Below are 15422 nucleotides of genomic sequence, written 5' to 3'. Positions count from 1 at the left end.
GACGATGTGATGCGGGCCCTCACCCAGGTGCAGGCAACAGTGGGATCGATCTCAGCGGAAATTACGCTAATACGTGCAGACTTCCATAAGATGACAGAAAAAGTGAACACAATGGAAATAGTGACCAAGTCGTTGGTGGAAGATGTTTCAGAATTGCAAATAAGTATGGAACGGATCTCGAAGGAAAACAAAGAACTGCGTGACAAGCTGGATGACCAGGAGGGGCGCTCGAGACGGAATAACGTCCGTATAATAGGGGTTCCGGAATCGGAGGACACGAGAGCGATGGACCTATATGTAGAAGAACTGATCAAGCAAAGCCTCCAGCCCAAGGGTCTCTCGGACTTCTTCACAGTGGGAAGGGCGTACCGAGTCCCCGGGGGATGCCCGAAAACAGGTGCTAACCCAAGGCCAATCATAGCTCGGCTCTTTAATTTCAGGGACAGGGATGCGATCCTACAAGCAGCAAGGAACGCACCCCCCATTAGAATCCAGAACTCCACACTGGCATTTTTTCCGGACTATACGGCGGAGGTCGCACGGAGGAGGAGAACATTTTTTGAAGTTAAAAAAGAACTTAGGGCAAGAGAGATTCCCTACTCAATGCTCTTTCCAGCCAAGCTGAGAATAGTGGCAGACAACAAAACATGGTTTTTCGACAATCCGGAGGCGGTTCCGGAATGGCTGGAGGGTTGGAGACCAGCGGGCCAACCTCGCCGCTCTAACAGGTCGAACAAGCACCACACTAGCGGATCCCGTCCGGGCTCCCAGTCATCCGGAGGAGAAGCAGAATCACACTCACCTCTGAACGACATACCAGAAACGGAAGATAACGAAGAACAATGACTTCCTGATGTGGCCTTCTAGGCCAAAAGTAATGCTGACCTGGCGTGCCGCCATGGACACTGGGCAGAGATCCCCCGTGGCCAAGGGAGGGGGCCGCCGACTCTGGAGAGTCCTTCACCCCAGCGGGCAAGTACTGTGTTTTGGGTTGGGATCAGGCACTCTGCTGAGTTGGGGGGGCGGGCAGTTCCAAGTCCGTTTAGCAGGGGGGCAGGGTGGGGGGGTGTTGGGGGTTGGGTGGTTTTGCATTTGATGGAATGTTTCACTGGTCAAGAATGGAACTACATGGCACACGCGCGTAGTATAGCGGGAAGCTGGCAACTCAATCGAACTCAATCGATACGACACACTGGTACTCACAAGCACAGACACTATGGCACGCATCACACGAGCTGACGCAGAGAGGGGGGACTCTATAATGGGGCAGGTGACACCGTTGAGCCTCATGACCTGGAATGTGAGGGGCCTGGGGGACAAGGTCAAACGAGGATTAGTATTGCAGAGTATAAGAAGATTGAGTCCAGCCCTGATCCTACTACAAGAAACGCACTTAACAGGCACAGCAACACAGGCCCTAGACAGGAAAGGCTACCGTATGATCGTCCACTCAGAATTCACTAGGGGGTCACGTGGTACAGGGATTCTAATGCACCACTCCTCAAGATTCATAGTCCAGTCCACAAAAATAGACACGCAGGGACGCTTTGCAGCGACACATGGGCAGTGGGAAGGGAGACCGCTAAATGTGGTCTCGGTGTATATTCCGCCAGCACTGCACACGGTCGCTCTCCCGGAATTAGGGAAATTCCTGTTGGAACTACCGGAAGGGGACCTCATCTTAGGAGGGGACTTCAACGCGGTGGCACACAACACACATGACAGATTCCCGATGCGAACTCAGTCTCCCGGGCCCTCCCGGCTGCATGACTTCTTGGAAGCACAGGGCTTGGTAGACCTCTGGAGGCAGTTCCACCCGGACGACCAGCAATACACATATCACTCGGCGGTCCATGATAGTCTATCACAGATCGACTATTTCCTAATACTAGGGCACGGACTCCTCACTATAGATGATGTACAATTTAAGCCAAGGGGTGTTTCGGATCACTCCCCGTTGACACTGGTTCTTTCCAACCCTGAACAAACCCGAAAACGCATTTACCCGATCTACCCGGGGTACCTTAAAGTGCCTCTAGTAGCCAAAGCACTGAAGAAAGGTACGAGGTCATACCTCGCAGAAAACGAGGGGTCGGTAGAATCTCCCACTATCCTATGGGAGGCCTACAAAACGGTTCTTCAAGGGCAGGCTATCTCCACTATCACAAACTACAAGCGCACACAGAAACAGGAACTACTAGACCTGGAAGACAAACTTGCCAAGGCCAACAAAGCCCATGAGCTTGGCCCGACGAGGGCCACGCTGCACACACTCCGGCTGTGCCAACAGCGTCATACCGACCATATACGCCGCAGGGTAGTAGACAACATAGCGACGACAGCACACAGGATATACGACGTGGGGGAAAAAGCTGGTAGACTTCTTGCCTGGTTAGAGAACAAACGGGGGGGGACAGAGGGCCATACTGCAATTGAAGGATCCTGCAGGTGTAACACAGACCCGTCCATCACTGATAGTTGAACTCCTGGCAGACCATTTTCAAACAGTGTACTCCCCTGAACTCGAGGTTACACGGGAGATGGCAGAAGCATCCCTTAGGGAGTACCCACTCGCACCTTGTCACAAGACAAAAGAGACGAGTTGGAAACGGACCTGACCGTTGAGGAGATACAGATAGCTATCGCGGCACTACACTCAGGGAAAGCGCTACGCCCCAATGGGATACCGATCGAGTGGTACAAAACCATGTCGGAGACGCTCTCTACACCCCTACTTCACATGTTTAAGGACTGTCTGGAACAGGGACAATTGCCGCCCGACCAACGTGCGGCGACTATAATAACGATACCAAAACCCGGCAAGCCACCTGAAGAATGTGGGTCATACCGCCCAATATCCCTCCTTAACGCTGAGAGTAAAATTTTGGCGAAACTACTGGCCAACAGACTGTTGCCCCATCTGGTGCAACTAATCCATCCTGATCAGTCGGGGTTTATGCCACACAGGAGTACGGTGATGAATCTCAGACGATTACATGGGGTGATGGCACGAGCCCCGTTGTTGTCGGAACCAGCGGCGATACTCTCGCTTGACGCCAAAATGGCGTTTGACCTGGTAGAATGGCGCTACCTTTTTGTGGTTCTGGAACATATGGGTTTCGGCCCGAAATTCATAACATGGGTTAGGCTTTTGTACACAAACCCGGTAGCAAGAGTGGCGGCAAATGGCCACATCTCGAGAGAAATACCATTAGCGAGGGGTACGAGACAAGGGTGCCCACTCTCACCATTACTGTTCGCCTTAGTGCTGGAACCTTTAGCCGCTATCATTAGGACCACCCGGTTACTGCGAGGCATACAGTGGGGAGACGACTGGGAAGACAGGGTGTCACTGTATGCCGACGACATGTTAATTTACCTAACGGACTTAACAGCGGGTATTCTGGTATTGCTTGCGTTGTGTGAGAGGCATGGGACAACCTCGGGGTACAGAATTAACTGGACGAAATCGGTGCTTTACATGCTACACGGCACACCGCCGACCCGAAGTAATGACTGCCCATTAATACTAGAGACCGTCTCCTTCAGATACTTAGGGATCCAAATTACACGGGAACACGCGACCTTTCAGGACCTGAACCTTAGGCCGCTGCTCGAAAGGTTGAAATCGGACGTGCGTCATTGGAAAACCCTCCCATTAACGTTACTAGGCAGAGCGGCACTTTTCAAGATGATGGCGCTGCCCCGTTTCCTATATGTCCTGGAAAATACGCCAGCGATGGTCCCACCGTCTTTCTTCCGACAGATATCAACTCAACTGTCTGGCCTACTGTGGGGAAATAAACCGGCTAGGGTCGCGCATTCGAAACTGATTAGAGACTGGTACAGTGGGGGGATAGCACTCCCCAATCTGGAACTATACTATTGGGCAGCTCACCTTAAGGTGATCAACCAATGGATACATGGTCCGCAAGATGACCCGGCGTACTTAGCAGACAGACGTCAACTAGGCACGAAAACCCTTCTGGCCCCACTCTACAACAAGGGACTGACGGCAAAGCTGAGCGGCCCAACCAAACACACAGTAACGCTATGGCATTAAGCCCAAACACGACTAAAATGGGAGGGAGTGATTACACGACTCACACCCTTGTGGGACGCCAAGATCCTGGGTAATCTGAGGCACAGTAAAGGTTTTGATCAGTGGGACAACATCGGGATTTCCACGGTGGGGGACATGTGGACGAAGGATGGGGTGGTTTCATTCGAGACGCTGAGGGAACAATACGAAATGGGCATTAATGAAACATACCGATATATACAGATTCGACACGCACTAATGACAGCGATAGAGCCAGGTACTAATATCCCGGAGTCGGCTCCGTTGGAAGACCGACTACTCACAGACTACATGGAAGCCAGTGCTACTTCCCTCACTTACCGTAAACTGATAAACAATCTACCCGACCCGTTGCAGAAACTGAAAGAGAAGTGGGAGGATGAGATAGGGGAGTTAGATGAGACGAATTGGAATGCAGCTCTGGCATCGCCCAAAGAAGCCGGTATCTCGGCGAGATTTCGGCTAGTTCAATTTAAAATACTACACCGAGTATACTACACTCGCACGACTCTGCATAAAATCCAAAGAGCAGATAACCCATACTGCCTAAGACACTGTGGGGAGGAAGGCACACTGTTCCACACCCTATGGTCTTGCCCCAGCATGGTGGACTACTGGCGGCGAGTAACACGCACGGTCGCCCAGACTTTACAACTCCCAATCACACCGGACCCGAGGGTATGTTTGTTGAATGTGTGGGGCCCAAACAACTTGACTCCGCATGGAAGAAAATGGGTGGTCATCGGCATGATGTTGGCGAAGCGAGACATAGCACAGAAATGGGGGGCATCCGAAACACCGACCCTAGCACAGTGGTGCAAAACATGGACATGCTTATGATGGTAGAGAGGGCGGTCTATCAAAAAAGAGCTAACCCACGTAAATGGAACAAAATTTGGTCACCTTGGAACACATATAGGGGGGATCTGTGTGACCCATTGCCAGAAGAGGAGGACGTAGATAGTTCAGGGGAGGACGACGATATGGAGTAGGGGTGGGACGGGAGGTGGAGGAGGGCGGTGTCAGGGGAGGCCCCAAAGATTCCAGTGCTCTCAGAGCTGAGATAATAGATATGCAAACTGTGGTATGGAAAGCCTTGACCGCTATACTGCTGCTACTTAACGTAACGATGTGCTGATTGAACTGTGCCAAACTTCCACTCAATGACCTTTACAGTTGAGAGTTATTTAATTAAAAATAAAAAGTTGCGCCAAGGGTTGGCTGTAGCTGAATGTTGAAGCTGCACCGACGAATGTACACTCTTGTGATTATGACTATATGGATGCAACAATAAAATAATAAAAAAAAAAAAAAAAAAGATAAAATAGAGAATGTTAGGTATTTCTACCTTGCAGGGTATGACTATCAAAGAAGGAAAAGTTGCAATCTTTGACATCTGTTATGGGCTCGTCACACAAATACAGTACTAGAGATTAAGGCAAACAATCATAGAATAGGAGGTCCTCAGAGAGATGAAGCATGATGTGGATGGAAAGTAAGGCAAAATTCAAAAGTTTAAAATCAAGGTAAAAATGTTCATGCAGGGTTTTAGGAACACAGAGTAGACATTTGAGATAGCATGTAATCTGAAGATGCAAAGCTGTAGAAAGAAAAATCATTGTTTACATGTGAGTTGGTGCTAACTTAGGTACATTTTATATGCACTAAAATGAGGTGAAAGTCTGTCTTGCCGCTGGACACAAAGATTGCTGATCGGCACAGGGATTAGCATAAGCATAAAGTAATGGCTTGGTGCATATTAATTCAAATATTTAGCGCTATAAGCTTCGCTTAACCTGTTAACCGTGGCCGTTTTTTCGCGACAGTGCGGCCGTTTTAAAAAACGGGCGGGGATGCGTCAGCCAGCCAGGTAGTGCTCCGAACGTTCAACGTCCGACAGCAGCACTTAACGGGTTAAAGGATGTAACCTCATGATCAAAGCAATGTGAGAGCATATACAAGGTAAATAATATAAACGTCTAAAGATTTTTTTTTTTAAGTTGGATGGGTAAATACTGGAGCAGATGTCTTTTGAGAACATACTGTTATGATCCCCAATGTACCCCAATATAGGCTAGGTAGCTACAGGACCTTTTACCTACATTCGCCCTACCTTGCTCTACATTACGATTCTGGCACTGACCTTTCACCTAGTTATGTGCTGAATAAATGTCGATCCATCCGTTTTATCCTAAACTATCCTCATTTATTATGCATAATGATTCCTAGTATCATATCTTAATCCCCTGCCCAGGACGTACACAGCAGGATTACCATCTGTATAATAACTCTGTACAAAAGTCACCGCTAACGTTATCCTTGGACAACAGGTCCACTATACATAATGGCAAGCCATTTCATATCTAGGTAGAACCCCTGAGGGTATTTTGTGGGTATAAAAGAACCTTATCTTTGCTGGGGAACCTGAGGACAAGCTTTCACGCTGACAGTAGACGCTGAGGTCCCAACCTGCAGAAGCTTCAGCACACAGTGGTCTGACATCCCTTGTGGGGTGTCCAACTCGAGACCAAGACGGGGTCCTGCGATCTCTCCCATCAGGTAATATGGTTGGCTCTTTCCTAGGGGATTCTTAGCTTTACACCCACATACATGCTAGGTACACTTAAATACATTTAGGTAGGGCTTGCATTTTAGGAGTATGCTCGATTACTGCCATGTATCAATATGTCTGCATACATTTACTGTTTTAGCGCTATGGTAGAATTCTACCTTTTATTTACTCTGTTGATGCTTGTAATCTTATATACCTGTTTCTGTCTAATGATTGTCACAGCAAACACGTTTTACACTAGAATAACACTGGTTCAATAAATGCTCATTGAGAACATTGATTAAATCAAAAAGAGACTAGCTCAAGTTACTTTTAGGGGAGGGGGAAGACTCTGATATGTTTTGTCACGGAGTGTGAACACCCAGCAGGTGTGTTCAAAAAGCCCTCACCCACCAACCTAGTTGGTGGCATGCTTCATCATCGGGCCCACCTAGTGGCACCTAGCGTGCCCCGGGTGTGCTTCAACGCCTGACTACAGCGGAGCTGGTATTTTACTGAGTGTGCGGTGAAGATAGTTAAGGAAGTGATGTTAAAACGGCTGAACGGTGGTCCCAGTACCCGAAGGTAAAATTAGACTTTAATACCTGGGCCTCCGTCAGCGGTTAAAAATAAGGCAAGGGGATGTAAGAGGCGAGTTACGACCTCTCACATCCAATGGGTCAACATGTTTCAGCCAGTGCCTTATGACTAGACTGGCTTTCTTCAGGACCTAAAATAAGTGAGTGCAAATTACCTAGTGGGGGTGTAGGGGAGACTATGTGTCTACACGCCCTAAAGTGTATCTACGTGTGAGAGGGGGATTCCCTTCTCAAGACCACCTGTACACATAACATGGAAGGACAAAACAAAACACACAAGGAGAAGGTAGAGTCATTAGGATGTACAGTTTTACGCACATCTGATGCCGTCACTATAGCGAGTGCTGGTGGGCTATAGGCGGCTATGGTGTGATGGTATTGGTGGTACCATCACAGTGGGAATCGCACTGATAACTCGAAAGTGAGGTGTTTTAAGAGACGGAGTAAAACAGGGTGCATTAGTGAAAATGCGGCGCAAGGAGGGATTCTTACGCAAGTTACTTGCTCAGTCTGACCTCAAGGTTGGGAGGTGGCAAAGGCTTGACCCTGGGGGGACAAACATTTACAGGTCCAGAGCAGGCTCAATCCAGAAGTACTGTGAGTATGAGAAACCACCATCACGACTCCTGGTAAGCGCTATTTTCTTTCCTAACAGGTCTCCCTAATCAGTATGGTAAATGTTTGTCCCCCCAGGGTCAAGCCTTTGCCACCTCCCAACCTTGAGGTCAGACTGAGCAAGTAACTTGCGTAAGAATCCCTCCTTGCGCCGCATTTTCACTAATGCACCCTGTTTTACTCCGTCTCTTAAAACACCTCACTTTCGAGTTATCAGTGCGATTCCCACTGTGATGGTACCACCAATACCATCACACCATAGCCGCCTATAGCCCACCAGCACTCGCTATAGTGACGGCATCAGATGTGCGTAAAACTGTACATCCTAATGACTCTACCTTCTCCTTGTGTGTTTTGTTTTGTCCTTCCATGTTATGTGTACAGGTGGTCTTGAGAAGGGAATCCCCCTCTCACACGTAGATACACTTTAGGGCGTGTAGACACATAGTCTCCCCTACACCCCCACTAGGTAATTTGCACTCACTTATTTTAGGTCCTGAAGAAAGCCAGTCTAGTCATAAGGCACTGGCTGAAACATGTTGACCCATTGGATGTGAGAGGTCGTAACTCGCCTCTTACATCCCCTTGCCTTATTTTTAACCGCTGACGGAGGCCCAGGTATTAAAGTCTAATTTTACCTTCGGGTACTGGGACCACCGTTCAGCCGTTTTAACATCACTTCCTTAACTATCTTCACCGCACACTCAGTAAAATACCAGCTCCGCTGTAGTCAGGCGTTGAAGCACACCCGGGGCACGCTAGGTGCCACTAGGTGGGCCCGATGATGAAGCATGCCACCAACTAGGTTGGTGGGTGAGGGCTTTTTGAACACACCTGCTGGGTGTTCACACTCCGTGACAAAACATATCAGAGTCTTCCCCCTCCCCTAAAAGTAACTTGAGCTAGTCTCTTTTTGATTTAATCATATATTAACCGGGGACATGGACTAGCTTTCTGGTCCTACCTCTCTCTCTTGATTACGCATCATTGAGAACATTCCCATCGTTTATTCAGTATATCTCTCTGAGACTAAGTGAGCACAATTGATTAAGTGAAAAGAATTGCACTGTTTCCACGATCCCTGACGGATTAAGGGTTGTCATGTTCGAAAGTTGCCAGAAACTATTCGCTCCTTGGTAAGGTTAGGGGGCTTATGGTGGGACTGTGAGCTAGCTGTTCTAAAAGCCAACATATCCTTTGTGGGTGTCTGGAATCAGTCTGAACATCAATCCCTTAGTTTATGCTGCCTAAATGCGCAGATCCTATGTATTATTAGGAACTACATGACAACATCTCCTGACAGCTATCTCGTGTTCCAGATTTAAGGCAAACACAAAATGCCCTGAGGGACAGGGAGAATTCAAACTTATTCAGCTAAAGTGGAGAACACAGTGAGGATTTGCTACTCAATATTCATTCAACCTTTACCACTGGCTGTGAACACAGCTATCATGGCTGACAGGAGGACCCTTTCCCTATCATACTCAGCAGAAAGAATCCGTCCAATGATATGTTTAAATCGTGGCAGACACTCAAGAGCTTCTACCACAGCACAGAGCATCCACACTTTGCGGTGATGTCAGCACAGTACATGTACTCATGCCAGTCTTGGTACCCAAGTTGGCCAATAAGCTCATGTGCCCAGTTAGTTCTGTGTACAAATACAAAGTATTGTTGTGATGCAAAGTCATTAAGTAGATGTGATCCTGAAGTGCTGGTGGGTGCACCCATATTCACACATGCACTCAGCACCCAACAGATCTAATTCATCACCAGAGGGATGATTTTGAACATGATTAGAGGTCCTACAGATAGCTGACAAATATCTATTATCAGCAGGTTATTGGATTGGGAAGGCAGCATTTACTGACAGCTTGCTTCACCAAAGTGTGCTTAAAATGAGTGGCTGCAACACTTCACCATCACAAATAAAATCTGAAATGCGCATGTTCTCCTTTGACTGTATTTGCAGTTTATATTAAATCATTGCTGAATCACTACAAGAAAATATGACCCGCAAACTGCATCCAGCATAACTTTGCATGACCAACCTGCATAATCGGAGAATAAGCCCTATGCCAAGTTCTGTGATTTTCAATAGCCTGTTCATTTATTTCATTGCCCCTATTGAAAGGTGGTGCTTCTTCTACAATAGTTTTGTTTGTTATGGCAGGTAATGTGAATAGAATTTAACTCTGTACTGTGGTGAATAGAGAGATTCATTTGTTATGTCTTGCCTAAGATACAGCATGTTATTTCTCTTTTGAAACATAGTTGTTTAATAGTGGTCTTAAAGTTTGCCTGTTGCTTATTGTTGGTCAGCTGCCATAGGCTTGCTTCCCCTTTGCGTGTGTTTGCAGCTCCCTCTCCCCCCGAAACATGGCCATTTTGTATCCTTCCAGTGCTCATTTTCAAGGCACTGCTTTTTGTGTTTCAGCACTGTATGAGAGTATATTTTTTTCAGCTGTCTCCCTTATGTTGCTATCGCCCTCACTCACTCCATTTTGTGTTGCTTGCCCCTATTTGCCCCTTGTTCCTTCCGCTGTCTATGTTGCTTGCTCCGTCCGGCCTCCCTCCCTCAGTTGTCCTGGATGTTTACACCGCCAGCCCATTCTCCACCATTTTCCATAAACCTTGGCCCAACCAGCCCTCCCTCCATCTGTCGTCTGTGATGCTTGCAACATGACCCCCACTCCTTCCATTGTCCATGTTGCTTGCCCAGAACAGCCCTCCTTCCAGTTGTTTATGTTGTATATGCCCAGTAGCCCTCCATCTTTCCATTGTCTGTGATGTCTGGCCCGACCAGCCATCCATCCTTCTGTTGTCTGTGACGCTTGCAACCAGACAAGCCCTCTTCCCCCTTCCGTTGTAGGTGTTTCTTGCCCCTATTGCTTGCCCCAAATGCCCTACCTCCTTCCGTTGTCTGTATTGCTGCCCCCTCACCTATCCTTCCTTCGCTGGCTGTGTTTATCCTCCCCCCATTGTCTATGTTGCCCTCCGCACCTGCCATAAACCTCTCCATCTGCTAAGCACAAGAATTGTGGTTTTTATCACGGATGACAAACGTTCCTTGATGCTACAGATGTTTAAGGTTACTGTTGTCTGTTTTTCAGCCCTTAAATGTCTGAAAAAGATCCTCTTAGAGGCGCAGGCTCTGGTAATTTACCAGACTGGATCATGGCAATGTACCTGGGAGTGGACAAGACGCCTCCAGACCATTCAGAATGCGGCTCCCTGGTTACTTTTCCGGCTACCTAGACATGCCCGTCTCGCCTATGTTCCAGGAACTGCACTGGCCTCGTACATCAAGGACTGGTGACTCCTTATATGCCTGCGCATTTGCGGAGATCTGCTAATCATTAGTCTTTCATCATGCCTAGGTTTCGCTTAACCTGTATTAAGGAACGTCCCTTTGCCTACCTTGGCCCTAAGCTGTGGAACTCTCTCCCAGCCACACATAGGAATTGTAACTCTTTATTTGCGTTTCGTAAAAATCTGAAATTTGGCTTTTCTAGCTTTTTGTTGGGATTATCATTATCCGCGTCTATCCTGCGCCACTAAACCCCTGGAGGTAGCTGCGCGCATTAAATGTCTGACAAATAATTACTTGTCCCCTTCGCAGAATTAGCAGAGAGCTCAGGCCTATCACAGGGCCAGTTCCTCCTTCACGCAGCAGTGACTCGAACACTGGGCAGGCACTGGGGAGTAGTGGCGCCGGAACCTGCCACGCATCTTACCATACAATATTTGCATGAACTGGGGACTGGTCGCCACCTCACCAAATGGTTTGCGGAATCGCTCAGGACGTACACGGCACCACCACTGCTCTCTTTACGTGCCCATTGGGATGCGGACCTCCAACGACCCACCACAGACCGTGAATGGGGTTGCATGCTCGAGGACCCCATACGAATTCCCCGTAATGTGTGATTCCGACTCATTCAGTATTATATATTGCACAGCGCTTACCTCACGCCGGTAAAAATCGACAAATATTTTAATCGCACGCGAAATGTGCCAGATGTAACAAAATAGGGGCGGACCTCCTATATATGTTGTGGCGCTGCACGGCTATACAGCTGTATTGGGGTGAAGTCACTAGAAGACTAGCTCAGTGCACAGAGCGAACACTGGATTGGACATGGGAGGTGTGTATCCTGGAGCTTTATCACAGGTCTAAGAAGCATAAGGTGAAGTCCAGATATATAGACTTAGGCCTCATAGTGGCTAAGCGTTTGCTCACACTCCGCTGGAAATCGCCCGATCCCCCAGTAGCCAAGGCCTGGTATCGCTCCCTTGTGTGCTGGGCGCAGGCAGAAAGTCTCACGCTCCACCGCGAGGACGCGATTGGGCTACATAAGCAGCCATTAGCACCAGCTTGGGATCTAATATATGCTGGATTTTCAGAGGGCAGAGCAAGATCCAGATAATACTGACGCGGCAACAAGCAAGGATGAACACATAGACCGCAAATGGCGCCCCATTAGGCCCACTACGGCGCAAACACAGCGCGCCTGGCTACTGATAACCCCAGACACTTGAAAACCTCACATCAGATGCACAGACAAGGGCGCGTACAACTGCTTTTTTTTTTTTAAACAGATTTTATTGGTCGTAGGTCACTTATACTGCATAGCTCCGCAATCCGGAGTCTACTGCACACATCAATGCTGTACAACTGCTTCTTATTATGTAGATAGGTTGGCTGATCCAATGCCTCGGCAGATATGACCCTTAATTTGTGTGGACGTGATGGACAAAGAGTATTGTCACCCAGTACAGTTGTATACTATAAATGACGGCAGAGATTTTCTTTTTGTCTTCCTCTATATCGTCCCCCTCCCCTCTTTCTCGTACACTCTTTGTGTGCTCATGGGCCAGACCATCGCCTGAACATACATTAGAATGGCAAACTAGCGACAGCAATGAGAGTGTATAATGTTGATACATACACTGTAATATGCAATGATCTTTGTTGATTGGGGATGCATAATATGTATATATATAATAAACACATTTAAACAAAAAAATAAGTCTGACAAATAATATTAATAAACAAAACAAGTATATGTGTTCACAAAACCTAAAAGCAGTGCATAAACACCGCTTGCAGGTTTTGTAAACAAATAAAGGGCATTGCCATTTACATTAGCTCAAACTCTCGCAAATGCGAAACCTTTAGCAATCTGGCACCCGTGCTTTAGCTTAAGAAGTACAAAGCTAAAGCGCAGGTGCTGCCAATGTAAAATAAAACAGAAAAAGAAAGAAATGCGGCCGCGTTCAGCTAGCATGTAACAAAAGAAAAGAGATGCCTCCATAAGTCTTGCCGAGACATGCCCTGCTGGATAAATGATATAAATAAATTATTGTTGAGGGAGCGAATGTCCTGCCTATTTTTGAGGCAGGGTAAACCTATTTAGGAAAACTGTACTCAGGGGCTGTAATTAAAGCCTACAGAGTAACATCAGGTGTAACAGGGGGTGCCCTTGAGAAGAGAAAAGGCAGTACGAAAGAGGAACTACTAAGCCTATTGACCAATGAGAAGCCACCATTTACAAAGGACAGGGTCATCAGCCAATTAAAAAGATGGACAGAAAGTGGGCAGAGCGTCATGCCCTTATACTGAGCATGCAGAACAATGTCATACATTCACCCCAGTACGGAGATCAGGGCCTAAATCCATTGTTTGTTTGCTCCCCATGCCATTTCAGTTTGAACCCAGCCATATGCAAATTAGTCCTGACCCTGTGCCCAATGGGAACCGTCCAGCCCGAACTGCCAGGCCAGGTCCTCCTTGGACTGGAAACAAGCATCCTAGGACTGTTTTCGGGGTTTCAACCCTCATCAGCCAGGATACCGTAACTCCCAGTGGCATGGAAAGCACAGGACCCTCGTCTGGGCATACCTGTCCCACTCGGGGTGACAAATGCAAAAACAACAGTTGATGGACAGAATGCAGAACAAGGTCCTAAATTCAGCCCGGTACAGAGATCTGGACCCAAATCCATTGTTTTTTGCCCCACATGCCATTCCAGTTTGAACCCCGTTATATGCAAATCAGTCTTGATTGACCCTGTGCCCAATGGGAACCCTCCAGCCCGAACTGCCAGGCCAGGTCCTCTCTGGACTGGAAACAAGCATCCTAGGACCGGTTTTGGGTTTTCAGCCCTCATCAGTCAGGATAGCTTGACTTCCAGTGGCATGGAGAGCACGGGACCCACGTCTGGGCATACCCGTCCCACAGGGTCCAGACTGATTTGCATATGGCTGGGTCTAAACTGGGGTGGCATGTTGAGCAAAAGAACGATGGATTTAACCCATATCTCTTGACTGGGGGTGAATGTATGATTAATTCAGCATTCCGTCCATCATTTGTTTGCGTAGCACTTTTCGCCCTAAGTGGGATGGGTATGCCCAGGCGTGGGTCCCTTGCTCACTCTGCCACTGGATTTAAGCTAGCCTGGCTGATGAAGGGTAATACCCTGAAACTGGTCCCAGGATGTTTGTTTCCGGTCCAGGGAGGACCTGGCTTTGCAGTTCGGTTGGGACTGTTCCTATGAGGCACAGGATCAAGACTGATTTGCATATGGCTGGGTCTAAACTGGCGTGGCATGGTGAGCAAAATACCGATGGATTTTACCCAGATCTCTTGACTAGGGGTGAATGTATGATTCACTCAGCATTCTGTCCATCATTTGTGTGCGTATCACTTATTCTGAATACAGCATGTTTCGCAGAGACAGCGCAAGCGCTGCCTAGGCGAGACCTAAAAAAAAAGCAATATGAAGAGGAAACCGCTGGTCACATCATAGTACTTTTTCCACACACCCTCAGCTGTCTGTGTTATACCACCCTCCTCCTGTCCATAACTGTGGATGTAATTAAGCTGTAAAACAGCGAAATAAAGGAGCAGATACAGTGCTACTCTAATTACAATTTAATACTATCGGACTGAGAAATAACATACCTTATTCGCTATGCATTAAAGATACTTAAAACAAAATAAGAATTAAGTTCTATTTTAACGGAATACAATTAATAGCAACATTTTCATACAAATGACCACAAACCTGGCAGAGACTCATTATCTTTCCAATATGTTCATCAGGTGTGATGATGGTTCCCAGAACCATTGGTTCCAAGTACTCCGACACTTGCGATTTGTCTGGAAACTCCATTGGATTAACAATTGTAATCACTTCATTTCTGTAGTCCTGTCAGAGAAAAATAAAGGGTACATACTAATTGTATATTTAGGCGAAAGGCAAATATTCAGACTCTGACATTTGATGCACAATGTTTTTTCCACATTGCAATAGACCATTTTTCTTGGAGTATCTTTTCTGAAAGGCAATGGTCATGAAACCAAACTAACAGAGGCACATGGAAAAAGGAACCAAACTGATGCCAAAATTAATGATCATGGATATGGATAAGAGACTGATTATGGGACAGAAGTATCTCAAGTAAGCTCTAGGATTCTTCTTATAGGCCCTGCAAGGGACTGGGAGACCACTACTGAGCTATCTGGAAGAAGTCTGCATGACCACATAGAGACTGGCGAGTGATACATCGA

General features: G+C 47.3%; 1 protein-coding gene across 2 annotated transcripts in view; it reads right to left on the bottom strand.

The window, feature by feature from the left end:
- Positions 1–15422, bottom strand: part of GUF1 (GTP binding elongation factor GUF1) — a 313519-nt gene that overhangs the window by 108500 nt on the left and 189597 nt on the right. For both annotated transcript variants that reach the window (XM_078678240.1, XM_078678239.1), the window contains exon 13: positions 14917–15060. In XM_078678240.1, the coding sequence (XP_078534366.1) occupies positions 14917–15060 (144 nt within the window). The remainder of the gene's footprint in view (positions 1–14916; positions 15061–15422) is intronic.

The sequence above is a fragment of the Lissotriton helveticus genome, chromosome 2_2 (assembly GCF_964261635.1).
Source record: "Lissotriton helveticus chromosome 2_2, aLisHel1.1, whole genome shotgun sequence".
In the NCBI taxonomy this organism is placed as follows: domain Eukaryota; kingdom Metazoa; phylum Chordata; class Amphibia; order Caudata; family Salamandridae; genus Lissotriton; species Lissotriton helveticus.
The sequence above is the reverse complement of the archived record's forward strand: the minus strand, read 5'-3'. Positions and strand labels throughout refer to the sequence as shown.